At 53.8% G+C, this 26,461-nt stretch overlaps 1 protein-coding gene across 20 annotated transcripts in view; it reads left to right on the top strand.

Annotated features, from left to right (window-relative positions):
* BCAS3 (BCAS3 microtubule associated cell migration factor) overlaps positions 1–23,301 on the top strand; it is a 590,779-nt gene extending 567,478 nt beyond the window's left edge. For 8 of the 20 annotated variants that reach the window (XM_025996065.2, XM_072747642.1, XM_025996068.2 and 5 more), the window contains one exon: positions 22,481–23,301. In XM_025996065.2, coding sequence (XP_025851850.1) covers positions 22,481–22,629 — 149 coding nt within the window. In that variant the 3' untranslated portion in view covers positions 22,630–23,301. Of the gene's footprint in view, positions 1–10,353; positions 10,420–19,062; positions 19,154–22,480 lie in introns of all 20 variants that reach the window. The other 12 variants (XM_025996066.2, XM_025996064.2, XM_072747630.1 and 9 more) reach the window with 3 other exon arrangements.
* The last annotated feature ends 3,160 nt before the right edge of the window (positions 23,302–26,461 follow it).

Below are 26,461 nucleotides of genomic sequence, written 5' to 3'. Positions count from 1 at the left end.
CTTCCAGCCTGACGTGGTCGTGACTGGCACCCTCTCTGGCAGGAGAGGGTGTGTGTTGTAACCATTTGTTTCTTTAGTTAACATTCTGCTTGCCATTGTTTTGGAAGTCTCTGGTATTGGGAGAGCCCTGTGTAAAGGAGCGCACTGGATCCCAGTGACCCCTCCTACCGGAGATAATGCATGCAGAGATGCTGGGTAAACACACCTGTATTGTATATGTGGCTCCCGGAAGGACTCCTTCTCCAAGGGAAGGAACAACCTTGGAGTCCCTGGGTTCTCAACAGCCCTGAGGCTCTGACTGTGAGGCGGCACACCTTCTGTCATGCTTGAGGCTTTATAGATTAGCCAGTATCAGTGGGGCCTGCTGACTTGGACGTAGCAAGCATGAAGCAGGCAGGGCTGGTTTGGGGCCCCAGACTGCTTTTTCTTAGGCTACCTTTGCCCTTGAACTCTTGCCTGTGAGAGGGGCCAGCAGCTGGAGCCTGGGGCAGCTTCTCGAATCAGAAGACGGCCTTAGAAGATGGGCAAGCCCTGTCCCAGCAAGCAGACGTACATGTGCATGTGTGCACGCGTGCGCACACACACGTACACTGGTGTGTACATGCATATATGCACACATGCGCGCGCACACACACATATACAGCATGCGGTTAGGAAAGACCACAGTTCTTCCATACAGCATGTGTCTCCTTTTTGCCAAAGCACCTCCTTATTCTAGATATCTATGCAGCTACTGCGTGTCCTAGCCCAGCTTTTAGGACCGAGAAAGCTTGCCCAGCAGGCCTCTTTCCCACTTCCTGAGGTCAGTGGGAACTTCCTCCTGGGTCAAGCGGATCATGGTGGTGGGCCCTCCCACTCCTGCTTGCCCAAGGCCTCTCAAGACTATTACTCCCTACCGTGAATGTTCCCACCCCCTCCTCCACAGGCCTACCTGGGAAGAGGATCCCAGGGAGGAGGAACTCACAACTTAGGGCAGAAAGCAAGATTTAGGAGAGGCAAGCATGTTTGGCAGGGATTGAAGGGCCTGACGTCATGACACTTCGGTCTCACTGCCGTGTGGATCCTGCCCATCCCTTAGATAGTTGGCAGTTAAGCCTTTCCCTCTCATCCCAGTTCTCTCGTTCCTGCAGTGGAGGAGAGAGACATAACACTCTCGTGTCCACCTCCACAGCACCCGCTTCATGCCCGTCCACAGTACTGGCGCAGTCATGGGCAAATGGACAGAATGGATTCAAGAAGGGGAGAGGAGGAGTTTGCCTGGAGATAGAGAAGTGCCTTACCAGGCCACAGGAGACAGTGGCTCTGAGGGCCAGCCCCTTTCCACACCCCCTCCTTCCCTGGAAAGAGAAGAAGTGTGGATCTTGGAAGTGGCAGCAAGCCATGTCCTGTTGCCTCACGTGCACACAGGTGCAGACATGTGCACACCACTCCTCTACCCCATCATCCAGCCATCCGGCTCATGGATGGTAGCCCATCATGCCATTGTTCTACCCGCACCCAGAGATGAGGTGCGGCTCTGCCACTTACAGGGGCTCTGACCCCATTTTCCTTGGAAGCTGGCAGGAGGAGGCAAAGCTTTTCCTTTTCCAAACTTCCCCCATAGCACCACCTTCCCCCTGCACCTCTGGGGCCCCTGCCCAGCCCCTGCTACATAAACCAGGGCCTGTTCTCACCAGATTCAGTCCCCAGGAGCTGCCCTTGGAGGAGCTCGAGCAGCTCTGGGGCAGCTCTCTGCAGACACCACTTGGAACCCCCAGTGTCATCCAGCAAACAGATTTAAAGGTGCACTGGGTCAGAGTTGGAGAACCTCAACCTGGCACAAACAGTAATCTCAACAAAACTGGCAGCAGTTCATCTGCCAGACAGCTGAGGGATTCAGGAGTGTCTTTGTGGCCTTAAGCAAGTTTGTGAAATTAAAAAAAAAAAGAAAGAAAAAACGAGAGAGGAAATTAAAACTGCATGACCCACAGGTCAGAAAATAGGAGATGCCATTTTGAGCAGAAGGATTTCATTTTCATCCCCAAACTGTCACCAAAAGGGATTCATTTGGGGTTTTCTGACCATATTAAATGTATCAATTTTTAAAAATCTGCCTCTCTTTTAAAGGTCAATAAGGAAAGCAGATATTATGGAAATTAACTTGTTTCCCTCTGCCTTTGCTGAGAATCCCTTGTCACCGGGTGCAATTCCAGATGAAGTGCCAGGCTAGTGGTGCAACCCGGGGCCTTGGAAGGGCAAACCAGCACACCCAGAAACAGCCTGGGAAAGATGGTGTGACTTGGATGCGAATTTCCAGCAAGGCACCCTTTGCCAGAGCAGCCTTTCCCTCTCTGTTTTCCCACAGCTCTACTTCTCTCAGTGGCTTATAGGACATACAGATAAGGGGACATTAAGTGTTTGCCTGTGTTAGGTACTCTAAGGCACCCGAGATGATCGGTCCTGTAGTGCTTTCTAGCAGGCACTTTGTGTAGTATCACAGCCACGACTGATGGCCTCTTTATCAAGTTATGAATGGAGCAGCTCTCGTGACCCCCAACACTGAAGCCCATTCTAGAGCATGCCTCACTATTACACAGGCTTCACTGGTGATGTGCTGGAAATTGTTTACCAACCAGCTCTCCAGAGGGAAGTAGGGAAGCCCTGCTTTGTAGCATTTGGACATTTCTGTAGTATAAAAACTGGCATTATGGCCAATTGCAAGCTGTCAACATGGTGTCAGTCGGCTAGATGAATTCCTGAAAATAGTAACAGTCAACTGGCGCCAGTACCTCACAGGTAAGCTGTACCGTGGGCAAATTAACTGTCTCCCCAAAGTAAAGCAAAACCTTCTAAAGCCTTGCTATTCAGAGTGATCTGCAAGCCAGCAGCACCATCTCTACCTGAGAGCTGGTTAGAAATGCCTGGTCTCAGGCCCTACCCAGCCCTACTGAGTCAACACCTGCATCCCAGCAAGATAGATCCCTCTGCCCGCTCGACCAGGTCTGTTTTGAAATTCCGTTCGCTGCTGAGGCAGGTGTTAGTTCTCTCCTCCACGAGAGCTGCTGACCAATCAGTCTAATTAGATGACACATGTGATTTGTAAATCTGCTCTAAGATAATCGGCATGCTGCCATCTTGCAGTATCATCGCTCCCCTTGTCCCTGTGACGCTTCCGTTGTCCCTGTTCAGCAGAACTCCAAATCAAGGCCAGTCTGGTTCTGCTCTCACACCTGGGCCGCTGAAGGAGAATCACAAATCGTTCCAATTGGTGCCTCTACGAATTTCTGGCGTCTCCTCTCCAGTGAGCCAGGGAAGGCCTTCTCTGCTTTTCTAGTACCTTCTCCTCCTCTTTGTAGTTTCTGCTCATCCCTTGCAGCAGAAACCAGCGCCTAGAACTGCGTCTGGCACATAGTAGGCCTGTGGTTACTATTTACTGAACAAATGAATTCTGCGTTCAGCCTAGACGTTAACAGTTCTGCCGTAGCCCCTGCTCGCTGCTGTGGCTTCCAGCCTGGTTTCCTTCTCTTAAAGATTCCACGGATCTCTGGTCCCCTAAGAGTTTATGGTTTATGTTTTATATTTTTCTCTCTGCTTTTGCTATTTTTTTTAATATGGCACGTGTGCTCAGTCCATCATTTTGAAATCAGTCTCTTTCCTTCTGCATGGGTAGTATTTCAGACTCTCCCATTCTCTTCAAATCTCTTACCCCACCATCTTGTGTTTTACTGTCAGAGAGAAAATAGAGGCCATTGTTCAAGGAATCTCTTGACTGACCTCCACCCTGTCCCTCTGCATCCAGAGTCTGCCCAGCCACAGCAGCTGTCCCCACCCCACAAAGTCACTGCTGTCCTCCCATCTCAAGGGCTCTCCTCGGGCCGGGCTCTTGGTCTACCATGCTCTCCTGGCCTTACTTCTGCCTCTCACTCCTTCTCCTCCATCCCTTTTCTGGGTCTTCCTTCTCTGGTGGCCTTAAGCGTACGTATCTCTCAAAACCCTATCCTGGCCCTCTCCCTCCTCCCTCTCCTTCCGTCAGTACAGAGTGATCTCCTCTGCTTCCGGGGGCTCAGTCACTACCTATAAACTGACTCCAAACAATCTCCAAGTTGGCTTTCTGTCCTGAACTCCAGAACCGTTTATCTAGTCACCTGCTGACATTTCCACACGTCCAAAAGCTAAACTCCTCCCCCACAACCCTGTCCTTCTCAGGGTCTGCCCCATCTCGCTGCATTCAGTGCCCTTCCCCTTCATGACCAGCCGCTGCCCTGTCTCCAGAAGCGTCTCCTGCTGCCCCATGCAAGCTCCAGCCAAGCTGAACTCCCCAGAGGGTCCCTAAGCACACGTGCTCTCTCTGCCTGCCAGGCCCCCCTACATATTTCTCTTGCCCGGAATGCTGTCTCCTGCAGCAGCTCCTCCTCTCTCTGCGGCCCCCCTCAAAATAACCTAATTCCTGCTTAGCAGACATTCCTTTCAATATTGCCTTTTCTAGAAAAATAGAATTTTTTAAATAAGCAAAACATGTACTTACTCTACTTGTTTTGTGTCTAGGTAGATATAACCCAATACCAAAAAAAAAAAAAATCTTAATAAACACCTGGATACACATTAAGTGCACTTTCTCTTTAGACTTTAACTCTTTCTGTCTTTAGCTAAACCTCGTCTTTCTTCTTCGCCCTCTCCTACATCCAAGGGCAAAAAGCTTCAGGCCTCATTCCAGAGTCCTGATCAGCCTGCTGCAGCCTCCTTTTGCTGCTGTTGACTCTGAAAAGCTAAGTCAGCTCTCAAGGTCAAGAGGGACTGTCTCTTCCCCCTGACTGTGGCTTCCTACAGTCCCAGGAACACCGCCTCTCCTTTGTAATCACAGCATCAAGGTAGGAAAGAGGCTTTAGATTTTTCTGTCTACCAACTCCTCAGTGGACTCTCTTCTAGTCCAGAAGCAGTTACTTTAGGGGATCACACTCAGGGCCCAATCTTTGCCTCTTGTCTTCTGCCAGACATACATTTACTTCCTTATCCAAACATACCAAACTTTCACAGTAACAGTATTATAAGCGATGCATTCTAGTACTTTCTGTTTTCTTTCGTTTTCTCAAGAGTGTGGTCATGACCCACCGAATTGATTTCACAAGACATCAGAGGATTTCAGTCTACAGTTTGGAAACCATTGCTTTCATTTATTCGGCCAAATCCCCTCAGTTTTCCTGTGTGTATATTAATTACTAGGATTATTTTCAATTCAAGGTCTTCCGAAGATCTGTCAGATACTGCTTTTACTTCTTGAAAGGGCTGTGCCTTTTTTCCTTCTTAACATAAAAAGCACATTTTGAACACTGCACACAGTTTTTAAATGGTCACAGGAAGTTTTCAATAAGTTAATTAACAAATACCTGATGATCACCTGTGTGCTGCAAAAGAGGAACTAAGCACTGTGTGTGTGCGTGCATGCGCATGCACGCTCACGCGTGTGTGCACACATGTATGTTGTGACTTCATGCTAATACCATCTTTCATTTCAGGACTGTGGAAATTAATGTCAATAACAAATGTTAGCTCTCGTTACTGGAGTTGACCAGATGTGTACCCCAAAGCAATAACCTGGTGTGTTGACCCCTCTGTCCTACCTGCAGGATTAGCTCTTCCAGGCGGCCTTGGAACTCCTGCTCACCCCATTAGTGAGGGCTGGGAACATTTTCTTGCTAAGGCTGCCTTTCCGGTAGGGACCACACTAGCCCTGTCCCATTTCAAGCCCTGACTGTGGCTTCCTCCAGTCCCAGGAACACACTCAGATGACAACAATGGTGGGCATGGGGCAGTGAATTAATTCTCTTATCTTTTAGACACCCCTCCTCTCAGGCAAACGCTTTCATCCAAGTAACGTAGCCTGTCCTTAGGTGCTTCCCTTTGCTTTACTCAACTGGGTCCTGGAATTTTGCTCCTTCTACAGTATGTTTACAAAATGGTTTTCATGTCTTCTCTCAACAAACTCCTCAATGGGCCTGCACCTTCTTCCATGGTCGCGGCAGGCAGGTTCTCTGCAGACACCTGCTGGTTTCTTCACCCTGAGCTGGGCATTGTGGTGAAGAAGTAAAGCATGGTTCCTATCCTTAAAGAGATAGAAAGCTCCAAAGGAGGCAACAGTGCTGAACTGTGAATGTGTTCCTCTCTGGCTCCTCTATCCAGCTACCCATCGGGGCCCACCTAGTAGAGCTAGACCAAGCGGAAGCCTGGGGGGGTCCCCTGCCCACAGGCTGTGGTCTTGCCAGGATGTGAAGACAAAACTACAAACTCCCCAGCTACAGATGCCATGGTTGCCAAGGGTGGAGAGAAAGAGTAAGTCCCCAAAGACATAGGAGCATCCAGACATAGAGCCCAGCGCCATGTGTGGCCACAGCACTCGTGCAGAAGGTGGTGGGGAAGCAGATGCTGCCTGCAAACCAGGGGTAGCCTTGTTGGCATTGCCATCAGTGTCTCAGTTCGGTGTCAGATGGCCTGTTCCTCACTGGTTTCCACTGGTAGGAGAGACCAAAACTGAGAGCCCTTCAGTTCCTAGCACCCAACTGCTGACATTGGGGGGATTTTCTCAGCAGCATTTGGATGTCCTCATCAAGGAATGGGGGAAGCCTATGACCTTGGGAAGGTTCCAAGAAGGTTCCCATTCTTGGTTGTGTTTCTTCACTCATACCAGGCAATGTGGTCACATTTGCTCCCCGCGTGCGTTAAGTGCTGGCCACTGTACTGCTGTACTGAGCACTTTGTAAATGTCCTCTCATTTACTTCTCTCAACAATAATAGACACGCCTCCCAAGTGGCTTCGAGGTTTCAGACTCTAGGCTAGCCACGTAAATGTCCTTTCATCATCACAACACGGCCAGCGAGATGTTCCTCTCTCTGATTCACAATGGAAGAAAGATGAAAGATTTGAAATCAGATCATAACTACAAAATATAGGATCAAAATGAGGAAGTGCTGGAAGCCCAGCCTCTGTGAAACAGTGGAATTAGCTGAGTTTTCTTCACTCTGGTATCAGAATAGTTCTTTCCTTACTAGTCTTTCCCACAGACAATTACAATAGCATCCTCAGAGGCAACCCTACTTATACTGTCCTTGGTGTTTAGACCAAACCTCTTTGCAGGGGTTTACTGGACAGAGGCTTTTGTTCTGGGGCTGGGGGTGGGGAGCCTCTGAACCCATGTGGTGGTCCTTCAATCCTGACCAGTTGTGCCCACACCCATGCCTGTGCGTGAAGGTTGGGTTGGATCTTCTGTAGGTCCTAGCTGTGAACCTGTGTCTGGGATGTAACATACATGTAGTGGTTCTGAACCAAGCCTGCCCCTAGCTGCAGATATTTATTTCTACCCCAGGTCAAGATAATGGGGGCCCTTCAGTGACCCGTCAGCCAACTGAGTGCTCACAAAGCTTATATTCTCCATGGAGAAGCAATATTGTGCAAGGGCCTACAATACTAATTATTTTAGTCATTGTCAGAAAAGTGAAAATAAATGATAAAAGTCATTCATGAGAAAGATTTGTGAAATTGGGATCTACACACAACAGAAGCAAAGTAACTTTTTATAAACTTGACTCAGGAAATGTAGAGAAACAAGGCTAAGAGGCGCAATATATCTCTAAAAGAGTTTACATTGTGTGCCATGTATTCACATCATCCAAAAAGCGGGCCGCTGAGGTTAAGCACAAGCTACAACCTCACAAGAAGTGCACTGTGGTCTGAGAACATTAAATAATGAGACTCTGCTCACATAGCCCAAGAATGCTGAGAGCAGGAGTCAGAGAGAGAGAGAGAGAGATCTAGGAGGAGTTTCTCAAGATCTCATCAGTCTCACTGGTCAAAGGGTATTTCAGAATAAGAGAGGATCCCCAGAAGAGGAGGGGAGTTCTCACGTTCAGGGCCTGCTCTGTCTTCCTTTTTCCCTACTCACAGCGTGTCCAGGGCCCAACTGTTTCAACCTCGGCTCCTTACTGTGAGATTTCAAGGCTCTTCCATGCCCTCCTCACCATCCTTTCCAACCTGATCTCCCACTCACTTGGCTACAATGACCCCTTATTCATATTTCCTCACCACCACCACCACGTTCATGCAAACATGCCCACCTGTCAAAACTATCCTATCATCTGCAGCACATGCCCTGCTCACCTGGCTCTGTTAGAGTACCCTCTGCCCTCCCTCTCTGCCCACTTTTTAGACCAAGCTCTGACCTCACCCCACTCTGTGAAGCCTCCCTGACCATGCAGCCAAATGGCCCTTCTCTCTCCTCTGAACTGCTGAACCACTGGCTCACTAGACACTTGACCCCAGACAAGTAGTGTATGGTGCCTTTTCTTTCCCTATCAGTGTCAGATTCCTTTCTACATGCCATGGGGGTGGGGGAGGCTCAGCCCTGGTGGTCCCTCCAGCCCCTCCTTCAGCCATTCTGCCCATACTGTATGTCTTAACCTAATTCTGTTTCCTTGGACTGAATCCGATTCTTCTTTGTTACCAACCACCAGCCTTCTCATTGCCCAGCATCCAGCACTGGGACAAGAACCAAGCTGAGCCCAGTTAACGTTTGTTGAATGACTACATGGGTTTTTGTGGCTCCTGAGAGGTAAATGAAAGCCAGCCAGAGCAATGGGAAAAAAAATTACTGTGTTTAGGACACACTTGTTAGTTTCTGGCCAGTTGTCAAATCTGATCCTAAGTAGACCATTTCTCTCTCTCTCTCTCTCTCTCTCTCTCTCTCTCGATCTCTCTCTCGATCTCTCTCTCGATCTCTCTCTCTCTTTGTCTCCCCTGTTCCCTCTCTCCTTCTGTCTCCCTCTCCCTCTCTCTCTCACTTCCCTTTCTTCCTTTCCCCTCCTCTCCCTATCTCCCCTTCTCTCTCCCCCCACTCTCTCTCCCTCTCCCAAGGCTGCTAGAAGTCCCAGGCAGAGGCAGAGCTATAATGGCAGCTTAGGGCCGAGAACCTCCTCTGAAGTTGCCCAGTTTACTTTGAATTCTTTAAACAAAGCACATGGATTCCTATCAACAAGGACAAAATGCCAGTGTGACTTCATTGGTAAACCTTCAAAGTCCCCTTTCCAAGTGTTGCCCTGACATGGAGGCAGTTCCTGGGGCAAACGTACAGCCTTGGACAAGAGGGTGGGGAAGGGCAGGTGGACCCCCAGACAAGTGCCCTCCTCTGGAGACATTAACATAGGTAAATGGTTAACAAAAGGGAGTATTTCTCTCTGTTCTTCCTCCTCTGCCAAAGAATTCACCTTTAACCATTGACCTTTCTGTGAGGTGTGAGATCTGAACAAAGTTGAACACAGTCATGGATGGTTAAATATCCGTCTTCCCTCTGTCCTTCCCCTCAGAAGATGATCTGTGCTATACGGACCAGCCCCGGGGTTTGATGGCTGGTAACAGAGGAGAGACACACAGACACACAGAAAATGAGAGTTGGAAATGAGCCTCTGACCCTTCAGGAGTCCAGAGCCTCACTCTACCAAGGCCAAGCTATGCCAGTGTGACTAAATTTAACAAAAGGAGGCATTTCCAAATACCTGTGCCAGAATCAGCTGCCCAACCGCTGACATTTGGCAATTTCTTCCTGCCTGCTTCTCACTGAACCCCACCTCTGCCCCCAGGCACCTGCAGGCCCACTGCACAAGCATACATTTTTTAATTTGCCTGCAGAATCCCCCAACACCAGGCTTCACAGACCGCCCCCCCCACCAGCTCCCCCACATATTGTCTAGCGGAGCTCAATAGCTTGCAGTTCCACCCTTCTGTGTGCTTAATTAAGTCTGGGCGAAACCAGCATCCAATTGCTTCCTTCATACAGGGTGACTTTTTCTGCTCTGTGCCCTCCCTAAACTCATTCTGCTGTCATGTCCCCATCCTCTCTAGGCTCCTGTTGGCCGGGACCAGCATGCCATCTCCGCTATGACGGGTGTGATAGTGCTGGCTTTTAGTGGGGCGGGCGAGTGTGGGCTAAGCCCAGCAGGGTCCTGTTTCCATCTGGGCCTGCCGGGGTCCTCAGAAGGCTTGGAGATGCTTCAGTTTCACCCTTTGTTCCTCCCCAAGCCACGGAGAGCCGAATCTGAGCATACATTCATGCCTTGGAGCACGTCCCCATGATCCCTGAACCTAGGCACTCAGTAGGCGGCACTGGGCAGGAGGAAAGGAGAGGGAAGGACGACAACAGCCTAGGCCAGGGAGAGTTCTGTAAAGGCCCGGATGTGCTGTGCCTCAGAACAGACCACGAACACCCCCTGCAGAGCTCGCGGTGGTCCAGCCGCACTGTGACACCTACTCTTCTTGGTTTCCACTCTTGCTGCTCTCTTAAATGTCCATGTTGTGATCCTCTTTAAAGAAGTATTCTATTTTCAATACAGACACACCCCTTGACGTAGCAGTAAAAAACAGCACCCCTGAGAGACACGTGGCTGTGAAGTATGTTGGTATGTAACCTCTTCCTGTCTTTGCCTATGTGCAGGGCTTTGTCCCATTGCTCTGTCTGTCCCTCAAGAAGTTGCCCCCTTACCACCCCCCCCCCCCGCCGACCCCCGCCCCAGTGCTCAGGCTCTCAGGAGGCATTGAAGTGAGGGCAAGAGGTCAGCAGAGACAGGAGGTACCTTCTGGCAACAGACTGGTTCGGGATGGGAAGTCGTTGCTGTTCTTCACCCGACAAGAGTTTCTTTGAGAACCTCGTTCCCTGCCCCCCACTTTTAAGATGGAAGTCAAATTTTCGGATTCTGCTGTGCAGAGCAGAGAGGTCACTAGGCTCTAATGCATTTACCATTGACTGCCCCTCTTGTAGTGCGTCTATTAGTGAGTAATTTGATTTGTACCTATTCATTTGCAGTCCCTGCAGGAGCCTGGAGCTGGCCCCTAGTATAATTGGTGCTGTCTCTATTTTTACATCATTAGATTAGCCCCGACTCCTGGCCACTTGTTGTCTGCGCTTGTCTGTCCATTTATACAACCTAATGTAACACAAAATTCATTACTGATCACATTACTTTCAACTCTGAAGCCAGCCTTGTGATAAACATTTGGTTAACCCCTTCCTGCCCACAGGAGGGCTGACAGAACAAATGCACTTCCACTCGACAGGCAAATCAATATCTTAATACACCAAAGTGGAATTGCATTTCTAGATTTGTTATTCCTCCTGGAGGAGCAAATGGAAAGGCTCGTCTGAGCTAGCTGAATTGAATAATGAATAGAGCCCCGGCACCAGCAGCCAGTCTGTGAACAGAGCACAAAGGCAGACCCGGCATCCGCTCCGCTTTTTCATCTGGACAGCCGGCACCACAGCAATTAATTGAGCCTTGTGCTCCTCTCCCAGCCATGGAGTGTGGGCTCCAGAGCGCGGGCTGGGACCCTAACAGGGGCGACGGGGACCTTGGCCCCATTGCTGCTCTCTTTGCTAGGCTGAGCTTCAGGCATCCAGACTAGGAACTGGCTCCAGTTTCCCTAACACCTTCTTCACTGATAGGAAGGCACCAGACCTGGGGCCTTGACACTGATGCCACCAAGAAATCAATTAAATTCACTACTAAACAAAAGTTTATCATTTAGAAAAGATACGCAAAATTTTTTCTCTTTAGAGCCATGTCAGCAATGTTGGGATTGTTTGGTTCACACCAACTTGTGCATGTGTGTGCACCTGTCCCCAGGGTGAGCATTGAGCATTCTTTGGCATGGAAACACCATGTGCATCTGAATGTGGTGCTAGTTCTCTGTTAGGGATGTTGGCGAGCCTCAGGGGACTCTAGCACAGGAGCTGGCCAAGGGTCTTAAAGGGACCTGCACATAGCTCTGTTTAATCTAGAAGACTGTCCCCTACCTTACCCTGGTTATCTCTTCCCAGCCCCCATTTGTCTCTGGATAGCAGCCACACCCACTGTATGTCATTAACTTACAGGACAGCTTGTTTCAAAAGGAAAAATATCCTGACTTCTTCAGAAACTCTTGTAAAGCCTGTAGCACAAAGATTAGAAACACAGGCACAAAGGAAGTGGAATGGAACCCGTTACCGTGAAAGTCATAAATCCCTAAGTGTAACAAAAAAAGCCGTAAACAGAAGATACTCAGTCGGGAAGGAAGCTCTCGAAGAGGCAGGCCGTCTAGGGGATGTTCTGCCTGAATTCGGGGAAGTCCTGGACTGGCAGCTGAGGAGAGGCATCGAAGCCTCCAGTTAGTGGGCCCCTCTCTGTGGAGTAGGCCGCCTCCCATCCCCGAGGACCACAGCCTGGACCCTGCTGTCCATTCGCCTGTCAGAGCCTTGACAGGCCAGAAATGGCCAGCAATCTTGTGAGACGCAGAGGTCCCAGCGCTTCTGTAAGAGGGCTTCATGCTGCTCTTGGCCTTCTCCATTCCTCCTTTGTGTGTGCCGGCAGGCCAGGGCACAGTGCCATGCCGCCTTGCAGCAGTCCCTGGGCTGCACAAGGTGAAAGGTGAGGTGCAGGAGGGACGGCCTCGGCCTGGGAAGCTCCATTTCCCACTGGGGGACCCAAAGGTCAGGCCAGAGACTCTCAAGGGCTTCCCGTTGTGAGGACCTACAAAGAGGGCTTGCATGTAGTCAGTGAGAGGACGCTGGTGTGTCACGGCACAGCTGGAGTAGGACAGCTGCCTCCTCTCGGCAGCTCCCTTCCCCACCCCCGTCCAACCCACAGTGCACTAACTTGCTCAGTCGCCAGCCTGCTGCTTGGGCCTCAGCTGTTAATCCCCTCAGGTGGGTAAGTGGTACAGTGGGAGAGAGGGGCTCCATGTAGCCCACACTGGCTCCAGCCCTGTCAGCTCTAGAAATCAGATGGGAGCCCAGGCCTCTGCTTTGTGGAATGGGACAGACTGGTGGCAGGGAGGAAAAGGAGTCAGCCGGCCGGTGGAATGAGAGACTGATTTCTTAACCTTGATGGAAAGGGGGAAAGCCACATCTTACCAAACTCTTCCGCTGCATCATAGAGAATTTAATTATGTTTGGACATTTGAATGAGAACCAGATGTGGCTCTGGCCTGTCAGGCCAGCAAGGTTCAAGGAGCTGCATCTCTCCTGTGGTACGTGGACCCCTGTGCTGTCTCTGAGGCCTGGAGGGCAGCTTGGGAGGACCCCGCCTGGGAGCTCAGTGGGGTCTCCTGAGCCTCCAGGCTGGACTGTAGGAGATAGCTGGGTCCCGGCTAGCTGCCAAGCACCAGTTCCACGGGAGAGTTTCCAAGCGCTGAGTCTTCCTCGTAGCCACACCAAGTGGGCATGTTGGCGGGGCCCTCGTTAGCACCCACATCCGCCCCACAAGCAGACACGCACACAAAGAGTTCATGTCGCGGCACCTGGCTGGCGTTCTCTACCACCAAAGACACGTCTCTGAACCTCCCAGCCCTGCGTCACCTCAGCTGGCATCTGCCAAGACTCGGCCTCTGTGTCAGGCGGTGACCTGGAGCTAGAAAGGACTTTTCAGGCCCTCCTGCATGAGGAGTCCTCCTCCAGGGGCCTCAGCCTGCTGAAACACCAGAGGTGGCAACACCGATCTCCTAGGCCGGACGCCACTGCAGTAACAGTGAGCTCCTCCACCTGATGGTGTGTGTGCTGCTTCTGAAAGCCCCCTCCTGTCCTTTGCTCTTTAGAGCCCCCACCCAGTGAGGTTGCCAGAGCTGCCCTTCCCCTCCTGCCTGACAGATGCTGAAGCAGACGAGAAGTGAAGTGACTTGTGCGGGTCATTCAGCACGACTGTGGCAGATCTCTAAGCCTCCTACCACAGGACTCTTCCTTCCTGCCACCCACAGGGCTGTTCCCGAAGCGTGGCTTCAGCCAGATTTGTCAAATACCTCAAAACCAGGGAAACGGGAGCCAGGTCCACTCCACCTTCGCTGTCCCTGTGTGTCAGAGGTTGGGACAGGGCAAGATTTAAAGTTATAGTAGTGGTGGTACTGAGAGGGTCACTGCAAATGGGATGTGGGTCGAGGTGGTCTGGGTGGGGATCCTGCTATCTTTTGCTTTGAAGCCAAGACTTGGGAAGGGCTTAGGTAACATGGATTTCCTGGGAGCAGAAGGTGGCAGCATTTCTGGTTCAAGTCTTCCCTACCTGGGAATGGTGTCTTCTTATGGTTTTTATATGGGGTGACCCAGGGAAAGGCTCTAGGCCCCAACCCAACCAGCACAGCCTCCAGCAAATACCCCATCTACCGCCATTGTTCACCAGCTGTTCAAAGGCTATGAAGGAATCTGGGACTGGACCATGAGCTCCTCCTGCCCCCCCCGCCCACACACACACACATACACACAAAGCCAGCTCCACTGGAGAGGGGGTGCAGGCTGTGATAAGAGACTGGTCTCTTGAGCATGGACCCTCCTTCTGAGTCCTCCTCATTCCTCAGGCCCTTCCCCCATCTCTTTCTACTTTTAGCCTCCTTTTCCCAACATTTCAGCATGCTTAGCTCCTGCCACACCCCTGTCCCTCCTGGGCCCACCAGGAATTTGAGACTCTGGCTACCTCTGTGCCTCTTCTTCACTAATGCCACACTGGCCTGCTGTCGTGAATAGGGTTCCTCTTTGGCTACAGGAGAGAAGGGACGATGGGGAAGAGAGGTGATGTGCCTTCCCCAGTTTTCCTGAGTGGAGGCTCTCTGCCCAGTGTCCTCAGCTATCATCCTTTCTACAACTTTCCACAACTGGCTGCAACTTTCATCTTCCAGGAGCCAGTGGATGCCTCAGAGGACGTGAGGTCTTCTCTAGGCCTCAGGTCTCCCCCTAAATCCTAAGGTTATTAGGCATGTGCATGGCCCCAGTGGCCAAGGGAAGCAGTTCCTGGTCTCCTGAGCCAAGACCACCAGATATTTACCCTCTTTGTTTGGAGCTGAGGGGTATGGGGCAGGGCAGACCGTGCGGTCCTGGCCTCATTCTGTAACATTCTGGGCCTCAGTACCTGCAGGGGGTCAGGAGTGAGAGCTGGGCAAGGGGGAGAGAGCATATCTGAGTCCTGTGGGTTGAAAGGGACCCTGGCCAGGAAGGAATGTATGGGCCTGCCGACAGACTGTGTGCCATCAGGTCACCAGAGGCCTGTCACATCAGCGGGCCAGGGCCCTGCACCCAGACATAGCTGTGAGGTCTGGAGATAACCAGGCCAGTTAGCCCTGTTCCTCCTCTACTCCCAGATTCCATCAGCCCCAACCAGGATTCCTGTTTTCCGGATGTGGAGGAGCCATTTCCTCCTCCACCCCTCAGCTTCAAGAAGCTGCCCTTGCTCCTTCCACAAGCATGCCAGGGAAGGGAACGAAAACTCCTGCCGGAAGGGAAGGGCAATCCTCCCGACTGCCCTAGGCCTGTCCTCCCAAGATCCCCATACTGATCTGTGGGCATCTCTGCTAGCTCTGCAGCCTGTGGGGTTGTGTGAGGGTAAGAGGAGCCCGGCACTGCCCAGTGTGGCTGGGAGCGGCGTGGGAAAGGAAAGATGTCGGGGAGACAGGCACCCCTGAGTGTGAAGAGAAAGGCAAGGCCTCCCCATAAGGCCACCTCCTCTACCTGCTGCCCTTTTATCCTCCTAAAAACTTTCAGTGCTGAGGCTGCCTCCAGCCCGGAGTGTGGTCTCTGATAGGGCTGTTGGGGTGTCTGGAAACATTTTTAGCCAACTCCATTTCTGTCTCTGCCTCACCCTAGAGGATTGAGCAGTAGTTTCCAGGCCCAGGACTGGTGTAAGACAAGCAGCCCAAAGCTGTGTCCAACCAGGGCCACCTCCTGATTGGCATCTGGGCCATCTCTCTGGATTCCAGCATCAGGAAGGTGCAGTCCTGCTCCACCCCACAGGATCATTCAAGCCCCCTACCTGCTGAACCCTTCTCTCTCCAAGGCCCAGTTTGCTTGGTCGATCCCAGTCATCAGGTCCCAGCAGGTCACTGGTTGACCAAGTTGACTGTTTGGGGCAGATTCCCTTTGGATCCATCTGCTGAACTTGGCAGCAGTCCTGTGATCCCCTGGTCTCCTCTCCAGATAGGCCATCCAGAGAAGTTCTGAAAATCTCTGACCTCCTAGTCAGACCCCACCCCAACCTCACTCCCCGGTCAAGAAGGGGATTGGAACTATTTCTGTTTGCAGGCCTCCTCTGAGCCAGGCAGTGGGCAGGATGGGGCCATCTGGCTGGCTGCTCTGTGTTCTAGGGCCACCCATTCCCCTGGGGTACCACTGAGCCCAACCCAGGCCCTGCTGATGGGGAAGGTAGATGCAGGAGGGAAAAATCAATGCATGTCAACAGTGTTGGAAATTTATTTTCTTGGAAAATGGTATTTACAAAGAGGCAAGGAGGGAAATGAAAAGCTGTAAACACATAACTGCCATTTTCCTCAGCAGGCCATTTCTTGATTAAAAAGAAAGAATCCTTCCCAAGCTCCAGTGGAAGGCAAGCTGATAGGGGCCTGTTTGGCAGAGGCACCTGCTAGAGAGGAAAAACGAAGAGGGACCCAAAGGATCCTGTGGATAATCACAATCACTAATACAATTGTAACAATAGTAGTAACTCAACATTTGCTGGCTGGAAGCTTTAAGCACTTTGTGATGCACTCGACATGCATTACATTATTTAATTTAATTCTTACAACCACACTAGGAAACAAACATTGTTATCCTCATGCACAGGAAACTGAGGCACAGGAGATGTTGAGGATCTTGCCCAGAGTAGTGGCAGCAGGTGGAGCCTGTGCTCTTAAGCATTTCCCTAAACTGCCTCCCCGCTCTGGGCAGACACCGCCCCTCCCCTCTTCTCAGGCCCTTTAGGCTGATGGATGGCAGTGGGGACAGAGGTAGGGGGAGCTTTCTCCCTTCCCACTGCCAGAAGTGGGCTGTGGGTGCAGGGTAAGACTGTCCTGAGGTCTAATCCTACTCCCACCAGCAGCTTGGGTGGTTAGTTTAGGACTGGGGTGTGTGGCTGCAGCCAGGGCCCAATAAAAGTGCTCTGCTAATCCCTTTAATGAGCAGCATCGTGAGGCTCTAAGTGTACAGAACAGAGCTGGCTGCTGCACGCCAGAGGGGCCGCCGGTAGATGCTGCTGCTTTTGTTGGAGGAAGTGCCAGGGCTGCCTGCAGGCTGAACCAGGGGTCCCAGGCACCCTCTTCGCAAACACACTCATGGCACTGCCCTCACTGACCCCGCTGGATCCCAGAAACAGGCCTCCCTCTGAGTCCTGAGTCTCGAGCTCTCCACCATGGCCCGCACCTACCAGAAGCCAGAGGGGCTTCCCTCAGGGTCTCTGATTGGCCAGCCGCCCCCACTGCCCCCACTGCCATCTGGCCTGGAGGAGGCCTGGACACGGTCAAGCCCAAAGTAAGACTTCACTCCTGACCTCCCACTGGGGTCCCCTGCCTACCTGGGCTTCCCCAGGTCTCTCCAAGGCTCACCTAGTACCTGTGGCCCCAGCATTTCCCAGGGAATGGGGCAACCAAGACCATGGCACTTAGTAAAGTGACTCATGAGTGCAACGAGGCTTCCATCCAGTCTGTCCCTGGAAGTCTCTGTCTTGCCAGTTTGGAGCAATCTCAAGGGAGGGAAGGGTCTGTATCCCGGGGAGAGGACAGCCCCAAGGAAAACCTCAAGGGTGAAGCAGCTGTGGGGACCGGTACTCCAGAGGGAAAGGCGACAGAGCGGGTATCTCCGTGCCCTGCCCCCGGATGGCATCTCTGGCGCTGTGTAGGAGTCCCATCCGCCTCTCCCCCAGGTGCATTCCTGCCCCGCTCGTCAGTACCCACCCACAGCTCCCGGGAGCCAGTCCCTGCTGCTCCTGCCTCTGCAGAGGGGCTGCAACATCCAGCCCTGGGATGAGGGAGTGAGCTACCACAGAGAGGGGCTCCCTCAATCTGCACAGCCCAGCCCGGGAGGGGCCACGTTTCCAGCTGCCACACTTAACAGTGACTCCTCCCTGTGTCTCCTTTGCATACGTGTCCAGGTAGCCAGAGTTGCCTCTCCCTAGCAAGGGCAGCCACCTCTCTGCCCCCTCTGACACACTTGAATTTTGCCAGACTCCGTGTGGAGTGGGGGCAACATGAGGATTGAGCATTCTGTTTCCTTCACTGACTTCATGAGAGCCTAGGCACCTCCCTTGGAGTTGCTGCTCCTTCCATTGTCCTGCCGCCTCTGGCTCACCCATCCTGAGCACGGCACCGAGGGCCATCTGTGGATCGCAGGCCCGTTTTCCAATGAGAATCTGTAGGGAGTGGGCGGACCCAGCCAGCAGTGAGCACTGGGAGCCAGTCAGTGATGCTGGAGTTGCCAGCGTCTCTATCCTGAGGCCTGTACCAGCGCCAGTTCTCTCTCAGGGGGACTGGACGCCTGGAGCCAGTGGCTGCCTACTCACCCTTGGTTTTGCTGTCCATAAGAGGGGGAGACAAACACCCAACTCCCAAGGGCACAGAGCCACTGGAGGATGTGAGGGCACAACAAGTTATCTTCCCACTTGCTGGGAACTATTCCTCATCCCCTACCATGTTCTGAAGCCTAGAGAACAACCTCTTTTAGAGCTGGCTTTTTCCCACTGGCCAGGATCTGCATGCTTCTAAGTAAAGAGGCTGCTGGGGATGCTTTCCTGGCCACCCCTGCACTGAGCCCCCAGCTCTCTCTTGCGGCCCTGGCAAGATGCTGGTGGACTCTCCCCACAAGCCCACCTCACCTGTAGGAGAGCTGCCCAGACCTGGGGGCTCAGGAATGGGGTGGGGGGGGGGGTAGCCCAGAAGCTGGGCCCCTGAATCAAAAGGTCTGGAGATGTCCCCCCAAAACTGCAGCCTGCCACTGTCTCCTCTCCCTCTCCTATCAACCTGCCCGCATGGGGGAGTACCAGCACCCTTCTGTCCCCTTCCCACAGCCCTCCACACTGAAGGGGGACTCTGGGCTCCATCACAACAGTTCCATCTGTGGGACCCTCGAGACTGGCTGGTCCCCACCCCCCTACACATGCATGTCACTGTCCTTGACTGCAGAATTTCACCGCAAGCCTGCCCTCCTCCCAGCGTGATACCCCACACCTCCTTACTACCTCTCCACCTGCTTGCAGAGATCAGTGTACTTCTCAATCGTTGTCCATATCTTTTCCAAAAAGATTCCTCAATGCTTTTCTTTCCAAAAGGGAAAAAAAAAGGAAAAAAAAAACAATGCCAACAGCCCAGCGTCCGTGAGCAACCCAACAGTAACAAAGCAGGTGTTCGGGATGGAGGAAGGTAAGGCCACACATTTCCATTTGCCGCTTGCTCCTAGGGCTGGGCGGCCGGGGTGACTCGAAGGGGGGGAAACCTGTGTGCACCCCTCCTCTACTTCCTCCTCTGCACACACTCATTGCTCTGTCTCAGTGAGGAGAGAATCGGGGTCTGACGGAAGGCATATCAAATAGTGCCCAGGTCCAGCCAGGCCTCTGGTTCTCTCACAGTCCCTGCTGAAGACACAGCTCCTGCCTCTCCTTACCACATCATGCATTCAAGATGTTCCAGTCCCTGTGGTTGTCACTAGGGACACCGAGATCAGGCACAGGAGCAGGCCCTGGGGGGCTCTCCACCCGGACGGGGACACACGTGAACAGAGTGTTAGGGGGCTGGGGGCGGGGGTAACTACAGCCCAGTGGGGCCTGGCCAGCTCTGCTGCCAGGGCCACAAGACAGGCTCACAGAGGAATGGACACATGTGCTAACCTTTGGAAGATGAGTAGGTGTTCTGGGGGCCAGGGGAACCTGGGAAGGGCTTTTCAGTCAAAGGGAATGGCATAAGTGTGGGCCCGGGGGCCTGAAGCAGCCTGGAGAGGTCCCCAAACTGCACAAGTTCATTACTTTGGTTCTTCGAATCTAGTAACAGGTGCCATTAGTGAGGTGGGGTCTAAGGGGCGGGTCATGAAAGGCCATTTTGTAGTGCTGTTTATCCCAAGGATGTGAGGAGTCGATGAAGGTTCTTAAGCAGAGGAAAAGCAAGATGAGGTTTGTGCTGTAGACAAGCCACTCCAGTTTGGCGCGGTGGGCTGGAGAGGGGGCTGCTGGAGGTCAGGAGACTGGTAGGGAGTTCCTGAAATCATCTAGGTGGGAAGCGCAGTCCTAAGCAGGCTACAGCAGTGGGAGTGGAGAGGAGGGAAGAGGCTGGGGGATGTCGATTCTGCAGAGAGTAGCCCCCTGGGATACGGGGGGCAAGTAAGAAGCCTGCCCACCCTGTCTTACCTCAGGCCTAACTGGGGGAAGGAGAATAGGCACCAAGCCGGTCAGGCCACCCTGGTCCCCCAAGAGCAGCAAACTCGTAAGTTCCTTTGGCAACTGCCCCTGCGCGGTCATGTGATGGGATGAGGTGCATCCACCCAGACTCTCGGGGTGGGGCCCCTGAGGCTGCTGGGGGAGCTGCCATGGGCCTGGGCCAAGGGGCAGCGGGGGTGCCATGCTTGGTTGTGGGCTCCAGTCTCCTCTGCTTCTTTGGCAGCGTGGATGTGTCGGCACTCTGCATCAAGAACTCTGGGCCTGTCCCCCAGCTCTGGAAAGGGGCCAGCCTTCCCCATACTACGGCCTTTCCTGCTCCTTAATCTGGGGCTTTCTTACTTGGACCTGGTGTCCAGATCCTAAGGAAGCCCCTGCTTTCCTTGCTACTGCCAGTGCTCCTCTCTCCGGCCCTCCTGGCCCTGCTGTCAGCGCCCCCTAGTGCCAGGATGGCTGTGCATGAGGGCAAGGGTCTCTGAAAGGGAGTGGGGCCTCTGAGATCCCCCACACACTCCTCGGCTTGCTTGTGGGCAGCGAAGGGAATGGAGAAAGCTTTCTTGGAGTCTGGCACTTCCATGTAGAAATCCCAGAGTCTGTTCTTTGCTTTTCCATCTTCTCCCTCTCTTGGCACAGTGGTCTGTACTCCCAAATTAGGGGGAGACAGCTCATGCGGTAGCCACCTGCCTTGTTTTCTGTCTGCATCTAGATAACTCTCGGCGTATCCCAGAGCCTCTGGCCCAACAGAGAAGCCAGTGCCTCTTGGAGATTGGGACCATCATCAGGCCCACAGCCTGTGTCCACAGCCCCCTCCTTTCACTGCCCCCCTATCTGCTGAGAGGTTCCAGTGTCTAGGTTCCAGACGTGGCTGGTGCAGCCTGAGGGCCCCTCACACATGGGTCCAGGCGTCTGCTCTGAAGGAGGGCAGCACAGACTCCCCCACCCCATTCTGTGGCTGCTATTGCTGGGCACCTTCTGCGCTTTGGGGGGTGGCCGATAGGGAGTGGGAGTCAGTGGTCAGTTCCTGGCTGGCTGCCGACTGCCCGCCCAAGAGTAAAGGCCATGACGCCTTCCCTAATCAAAGCTAGCTGTGCTGCAGCGGGTACAGGCGGGAGATAAAAAGCCTCAAGCCAGACCAGACAAGTATAACATTCAAGCACACTTTGCTATTTCAAGTGACTGCTTTCAGATCCTGAGCTTCTGAGGGGGACAGCCAAGACCCTCTCAGTCCCAGGCAAGCGTGCCTTGGAGGAGGAAAAATCGCAGATCACCACATCTTGGCCCTGGGTTAGGCTTCCAGAATCCTCCCAGGGATGTGTGTGCTGTCTCAGAGCCCGCTGTGAGGAACTGGAAGGGGCTAGGAGCTAGCCACCTGCCAAAAGCCAAGAAGTAATTCCTTCTTCCATGTATTCAGCATGCAAGGAAGTCTATTCCCAACCCACCTGCCCTAGTACCTATCTTAGATCAAGAGATTGGGGGGTGGGGACAGGTAAGGTGCCCACAACTGAATGAGGTAGGGCCAGTGGCTGAGCCGAAGATGGCAGCAGGGCTGCGGCAGGGCGAGGGAAGGGGCGGTAGGTGGGGTGGCAGCCTCCTCGCCTGCTTCCCAGGGCAACTCTGCATTCTGCGGGGCCTCCGGGACCTTGGGGGCTAAGAGAAAGGGAGAAAGGCAGCACTACAGGCAAGCAGGGACCTTCTCTCCGTTGGAATAGGCCCCTCTCCAACCAGGCATTCCCTCCTGCAGGGAAACAGGACGCTTTCCAGGAGGTGCCAAAGATGAGCCAGGCCTGGCCAGCAGGCAGATTGTGTGGGTCAGAGTGAGTGAGTGAGCAAGTGAGTTGCCGAGCCAGGGAGGAAGCTCCGGGCAGCCGGCAGGGCTGGGGAGGGGAGGCAGGGACAGATCGGGGCAGGGGAGCCGCAGTCCTTGCCGTGTTCTGGCTTCCCTCCCACCTGACCGGTAGCCCAGGACGGAGCCACTTACAGAACTGGGAAGCATGCTGGCTGAGCAGGAGTGTGCGTGCAGGTGTGGGCGCGTGTCCCATGTGTGGCGATGTGGTCCAGACAGATCAGCAGGGCGGCCAGGCTTCTGGCCTGATGGGGTTCCCACAATGAGTGAAAAACTAAAACTGGACTCTGCCAGCCAAGGGAGCTTCTCCCTCCTTCGGCTGAACTCCCTGTGACCGGAGCTGCTGCCTGGCCCATCTGGGGAGCAGGTGGGAATCCCCCCTGTGGAAGGTGCCTCCAGGCAGACAGCCCGGCCCAGGGTGTGTCCCACTCCCTACAGACCCCACTCTGACCAGGCCTGGTCCTCTCCTCTGTCTTGCAGAACTACAGCGAGAGGGAAGCATCGAGACTCTGAGTAACAGCTCAGGTTCTACCAGCGGCAGCATCCCAAGAAACTTCGATGGCTACCGATCTCCACTGCCCACCAATGAGAGTCAGCCCCTCAGCCTCTTCCCTACCGGCTTCCCGTAGTACCAGCAACCTGCCTCTGACTGGCCGGCCCACTCACCTGCTGGAGGGAGGGGGAGAAGCCCCCCTCTTGGTCCTACCCTTCGGTCTCTGCTCCTCTTTCACTGACCGCCTTCCCCAAGCTTAGTGACAACAGCCGCCCACCCTCCCTGGATGGAGAAGAGACCCTTCTCCCAAGCACCTTGGCACACTCTGACCTCTGTCGCCGCCCCCCCCCCCCCCCCCCCCCGGTGGGGCTGTAGCTGAAGGAGACTGCAGAAGCTCCGTCCCCTCCTCCGTTTGCACATGATGTCCTGCATTGGATCCGCTTTTGTATTTTCTAACCATCCCCACAGGGGGCCTGGAAGGGGAGACAGTGGTTGGCCCGGCTGGGCATGCTGACCCTGAGCGGACAGCCCCAGCCCACTCTTGGCTGAGATGCACTGCCCAGTTTCCCTTGGCCAATCTGCTGGCGTGGGGTAAACTGAGGCCCAGAGTATTAGGGAAGGAGGAAGGAAGGAGAAGCACCCCCTTCCTCTTTTCTTTCCCCTTTGGTTCATGGGGAGGATTTGTCTTTCTTGTCTGTAAGCCCTTTTACCCTGGTCCTGTACTGTCCAGTGAAGGAAACCGTGGTTACTAAGGCCCTGTCAAAAAGTGCACGTCTTGTCCAATAAATCACGCTACAATTGGTGTCCATCCCTGCGTTTGCTGGGGTCAGGGTCCTCTCCAAGCACCAAGCAGAGTCCTGTGGACCTGACCATGTGTCGCTGCTCCCAACACACCCTGCCTCGACATGAGCAACTGATTGGAGAGTGAGTGAGGGGGTAGGACGGAGAAGGAGAATGTTTGCTCTGCAATTTGGGTTGGGCCTGATTTAAATCCATTCTCCAAACTTCTTGTGGATTACCAGAGCCAGTGAGTTCTGGAGGCACCACACAGGCCAGGAGCCCCCCTGGCTGCAGTAGTCAGGGCCAGTCAGGTCCTTGACCTGTGCTGGGAGTGCTGCTGGGGGAAGGAGAGCCTCAGGAAGGCTCTAGCCTTCTCTTTGGGGCAGGCACCTTGTAATTGCTTCTTTTCCAACTCAGAAGGAGGAAGGATGGTCAGGGGCAGGTAGGTCTCGTGAAACCTGGCTGGAACCTTGGATGACAGGTTCCTGATTTTGTGCTCCCACCCCTTCCCAGTTCTGGACCTGAAGTGGATGGCAGGAGGAGGAGCCAGAAACAGGAGGTGCAAAAAGGGGTGTTGAGCAGGAAGGAGACTAATGCTAGCCCCAGTTCCCCATCTTTCCCAAGAACCCAGAGAGGCCTGGGAGGATTGATGGAAACCCACTGAGCCAGGGGTGGTTTGGGGGAAGTTTAATGTAACAGCCACAGACAAGTTGAGTTCACAAGCAGGGATTCCCATGTAACCATCCAGCTGCAGCTGGAGCAGCCCCTGGGGCCTGGGCTCCCTTCACATGCACCCCATGACACCTGAGAAGGGATTTCGTCTTCAGTTCCCACCACCTGGTCAGTTGGGCTTATGGGGAGAAGCGGGACCTGCATCACACTGGGCTCTGTAGGCTGAGTAGATGGCCTTACACAGATGGGGTGGCTGACGCCAGTCCCTCCTATCTGGGGACCTGCGATTGCCATGAGGAATCACATGCCAGAGAGAAGCATGCAGGGAACATAGGTCTGGGCATGGCCACTGGGGCTGCCAGACTAGCAGCAGCTTTGCCCCATTTCAGCTCAACCAGGCACAGCCCAGCCCCCAGCCAGAGCAGTGTTTCAGTCAAAAAGAGACAGGGAGAGGAATACCACCAGGCTGCCTATGCATATTGCCGATGGCCTGGGTCCCTGGGGATGGGTCCAGAGCTCTAGGAAAGGTGAGCCCCTCTGAATCCACGTGGGGTCATGGATGGGGCAAAGATGGAGAGCCAGGAGCTGTCTCTGGCGATGCAGGGAACTGGCTGGCAGCTTAGAGTCAGGAGTCCTCCCTGGCTCAGCCCTTTCCCTCCAGGGGGTGCAAAACATCTGTGGCCTCCTCCAGTCAGGGAAAGTTGTGGGTGTAGGGCTGGACTTGCCGGCTGAGCTTGCAGGACAATCTGGTTATTCATCTGCTCACAGCCAGGGCAAGTCTTGAGTATGTGGGGGAAGGGGGAGGATAAGAAAGGCTAGATAAGCTGGCCCCACAGCGGCTGCCACAGAGCTCCGGTTATCAGAGAGGCCTTGGGCCTGGCCCCTGGCTAATTGGGGAGGTTATAGATGCTGCCACAGCCTGTAATCAGCTGGAAGTGAGATCTGGGCCCCTGGGCAGGGGACCTTACTGCCCACTGGCCATGGAGCAGCCAGCCTCCTAGCCTCCAGAGATAACACCAAGGGCAGCCTCTACCTCACCAGCACCCCCACCCCCACCCCAGAAGCCCAGACGACCTCCATGATGGCATCACCTAGGAGGCCATCAGAACACGCATCTAATTGTGGCCTGACCGAGTGACCTTGAGGAAGCCATGTGATCTCCCTGATTCTCCAGTGCTACCCGCTCAACGGGCAAATTACCACGGACTTTCTCTCAGTTTGATGGAGGAAAAAAATATCTTCATGGTCTGTGAGGAGACTGATGGGAGCTGGGGTGGCAGCTCAAGGAGCGAGGGCACTGGCTGGGATTGATTCGAGAAAAGGCCCAGTGGTCCCAAGGCAAATCCAGGCACACAAGCACTCTGTCAACAGGAGTATCCGCTCTGGAAGCCAGCAGAGGCCAGAGCAGGCAGCTGCCAGGCTGGGGTTGGAAATGGTTTCTCAAGTGCTGATTTTTCTGATTTTCACAGATCAGAGAATTTCTAAACTAGAAAGTACTTAAAAGAGTACTGCTTGGTCCTGATTTTGCAGATGAAAAGCCCGAGCCCCAGAGAAGGCCTGGGCCTTGCCCCAGGTTACAAAGTCTGCACACAGCTATCTGACCTCTGTCTGCTCCTTGCTGCCTCATACACCCCAGCCCGGCCCCTTAGAGGGTCGGACTCTCTGCTGACACCCCTGTCCTGCACCACCACGCAATCCAAGACTCTGATCCCACTCATCTCCATCCCTGATCCCTAAGAGCTTCCAGGCCCGGCCCCTGACTGACTCTGAGGCTGCTCCCTGTCCCTGTGTGACTTGGAAAGGCAGTCCCCTCCTGCAGACCTAGAGCCAGAAACTCTAAGGGCAGAAGAAAGAGAGCATCTTGTCTGTCTTGTATGCAAAGCAAGAGCCCAGCCTAAGGGTGGGGCCCTGCAGTCTCACTGTCACCCTGCTGGGGAAGTAGGGGTAGCCATCAGGACAGCAGTGACATCAGCAGCTTCTAAGGAGGGGATGCCACCAAGGTCCCATCCCAGCTCTGTCCCTGGTAGCTGTGTGGCCTTGGGTAAATAACCAACCGCACCTCTAGGCATCAGGGTCCTCACCTGCACAATAGGGGGAGAGGTGCGCGCCCAGCCAAGAAGAGCCACCAGGCTGAAGCAAGCAAAGAGGAAGTTACCGGTTAAAAAGGCAAAGGGTTGGTGTGAGGCCAGGGGGCTGACCGGACAAGCCAGGTAGCTCTACCTCGGGAGAGAGAGGGCAGGTACGACCCCGCTGGCGCCGGGACTATGGTGCGCAGTGGGGATGGGGGGGGCGGGGGCGACGCTGCTCCAGGAATTCCCCGGGCCCCCCGGCCCCCGGCTCCCTGCGAAAGCCTCTGCGAGCGGGAATCCAGATCCTGGCGAGCGCGCAGGCCAGCCCCGCCCCTCTCCCCCGGGTGGGCTGGTCTTCGGGGTCCTTCAAGCGACTTGCCCCCCTTCCCGTCCCCACAGCAGCCTGGCCTGTTGGCGCCGCCGTGATCCCAAGCACCCACACCCGTT

This window comes from Vulpes vulpes, chromosome 2 (assembly GCF_048418805.1).
Source record: "Vulpes vulpes isolate BD-2025 chromosome 2, VulVul3, whole genome shotgun sequence".
NCBI classification, from domain to species: domain Eukaryota; kingdom Metazoa; phylum Chordata; class Mammalia; order Carnivora; family Canidae; genus Vulpes; species Vulpes vulpes.
This window is presented reverse-complemented; position numbering and strand designations above follow the sequence as displayed.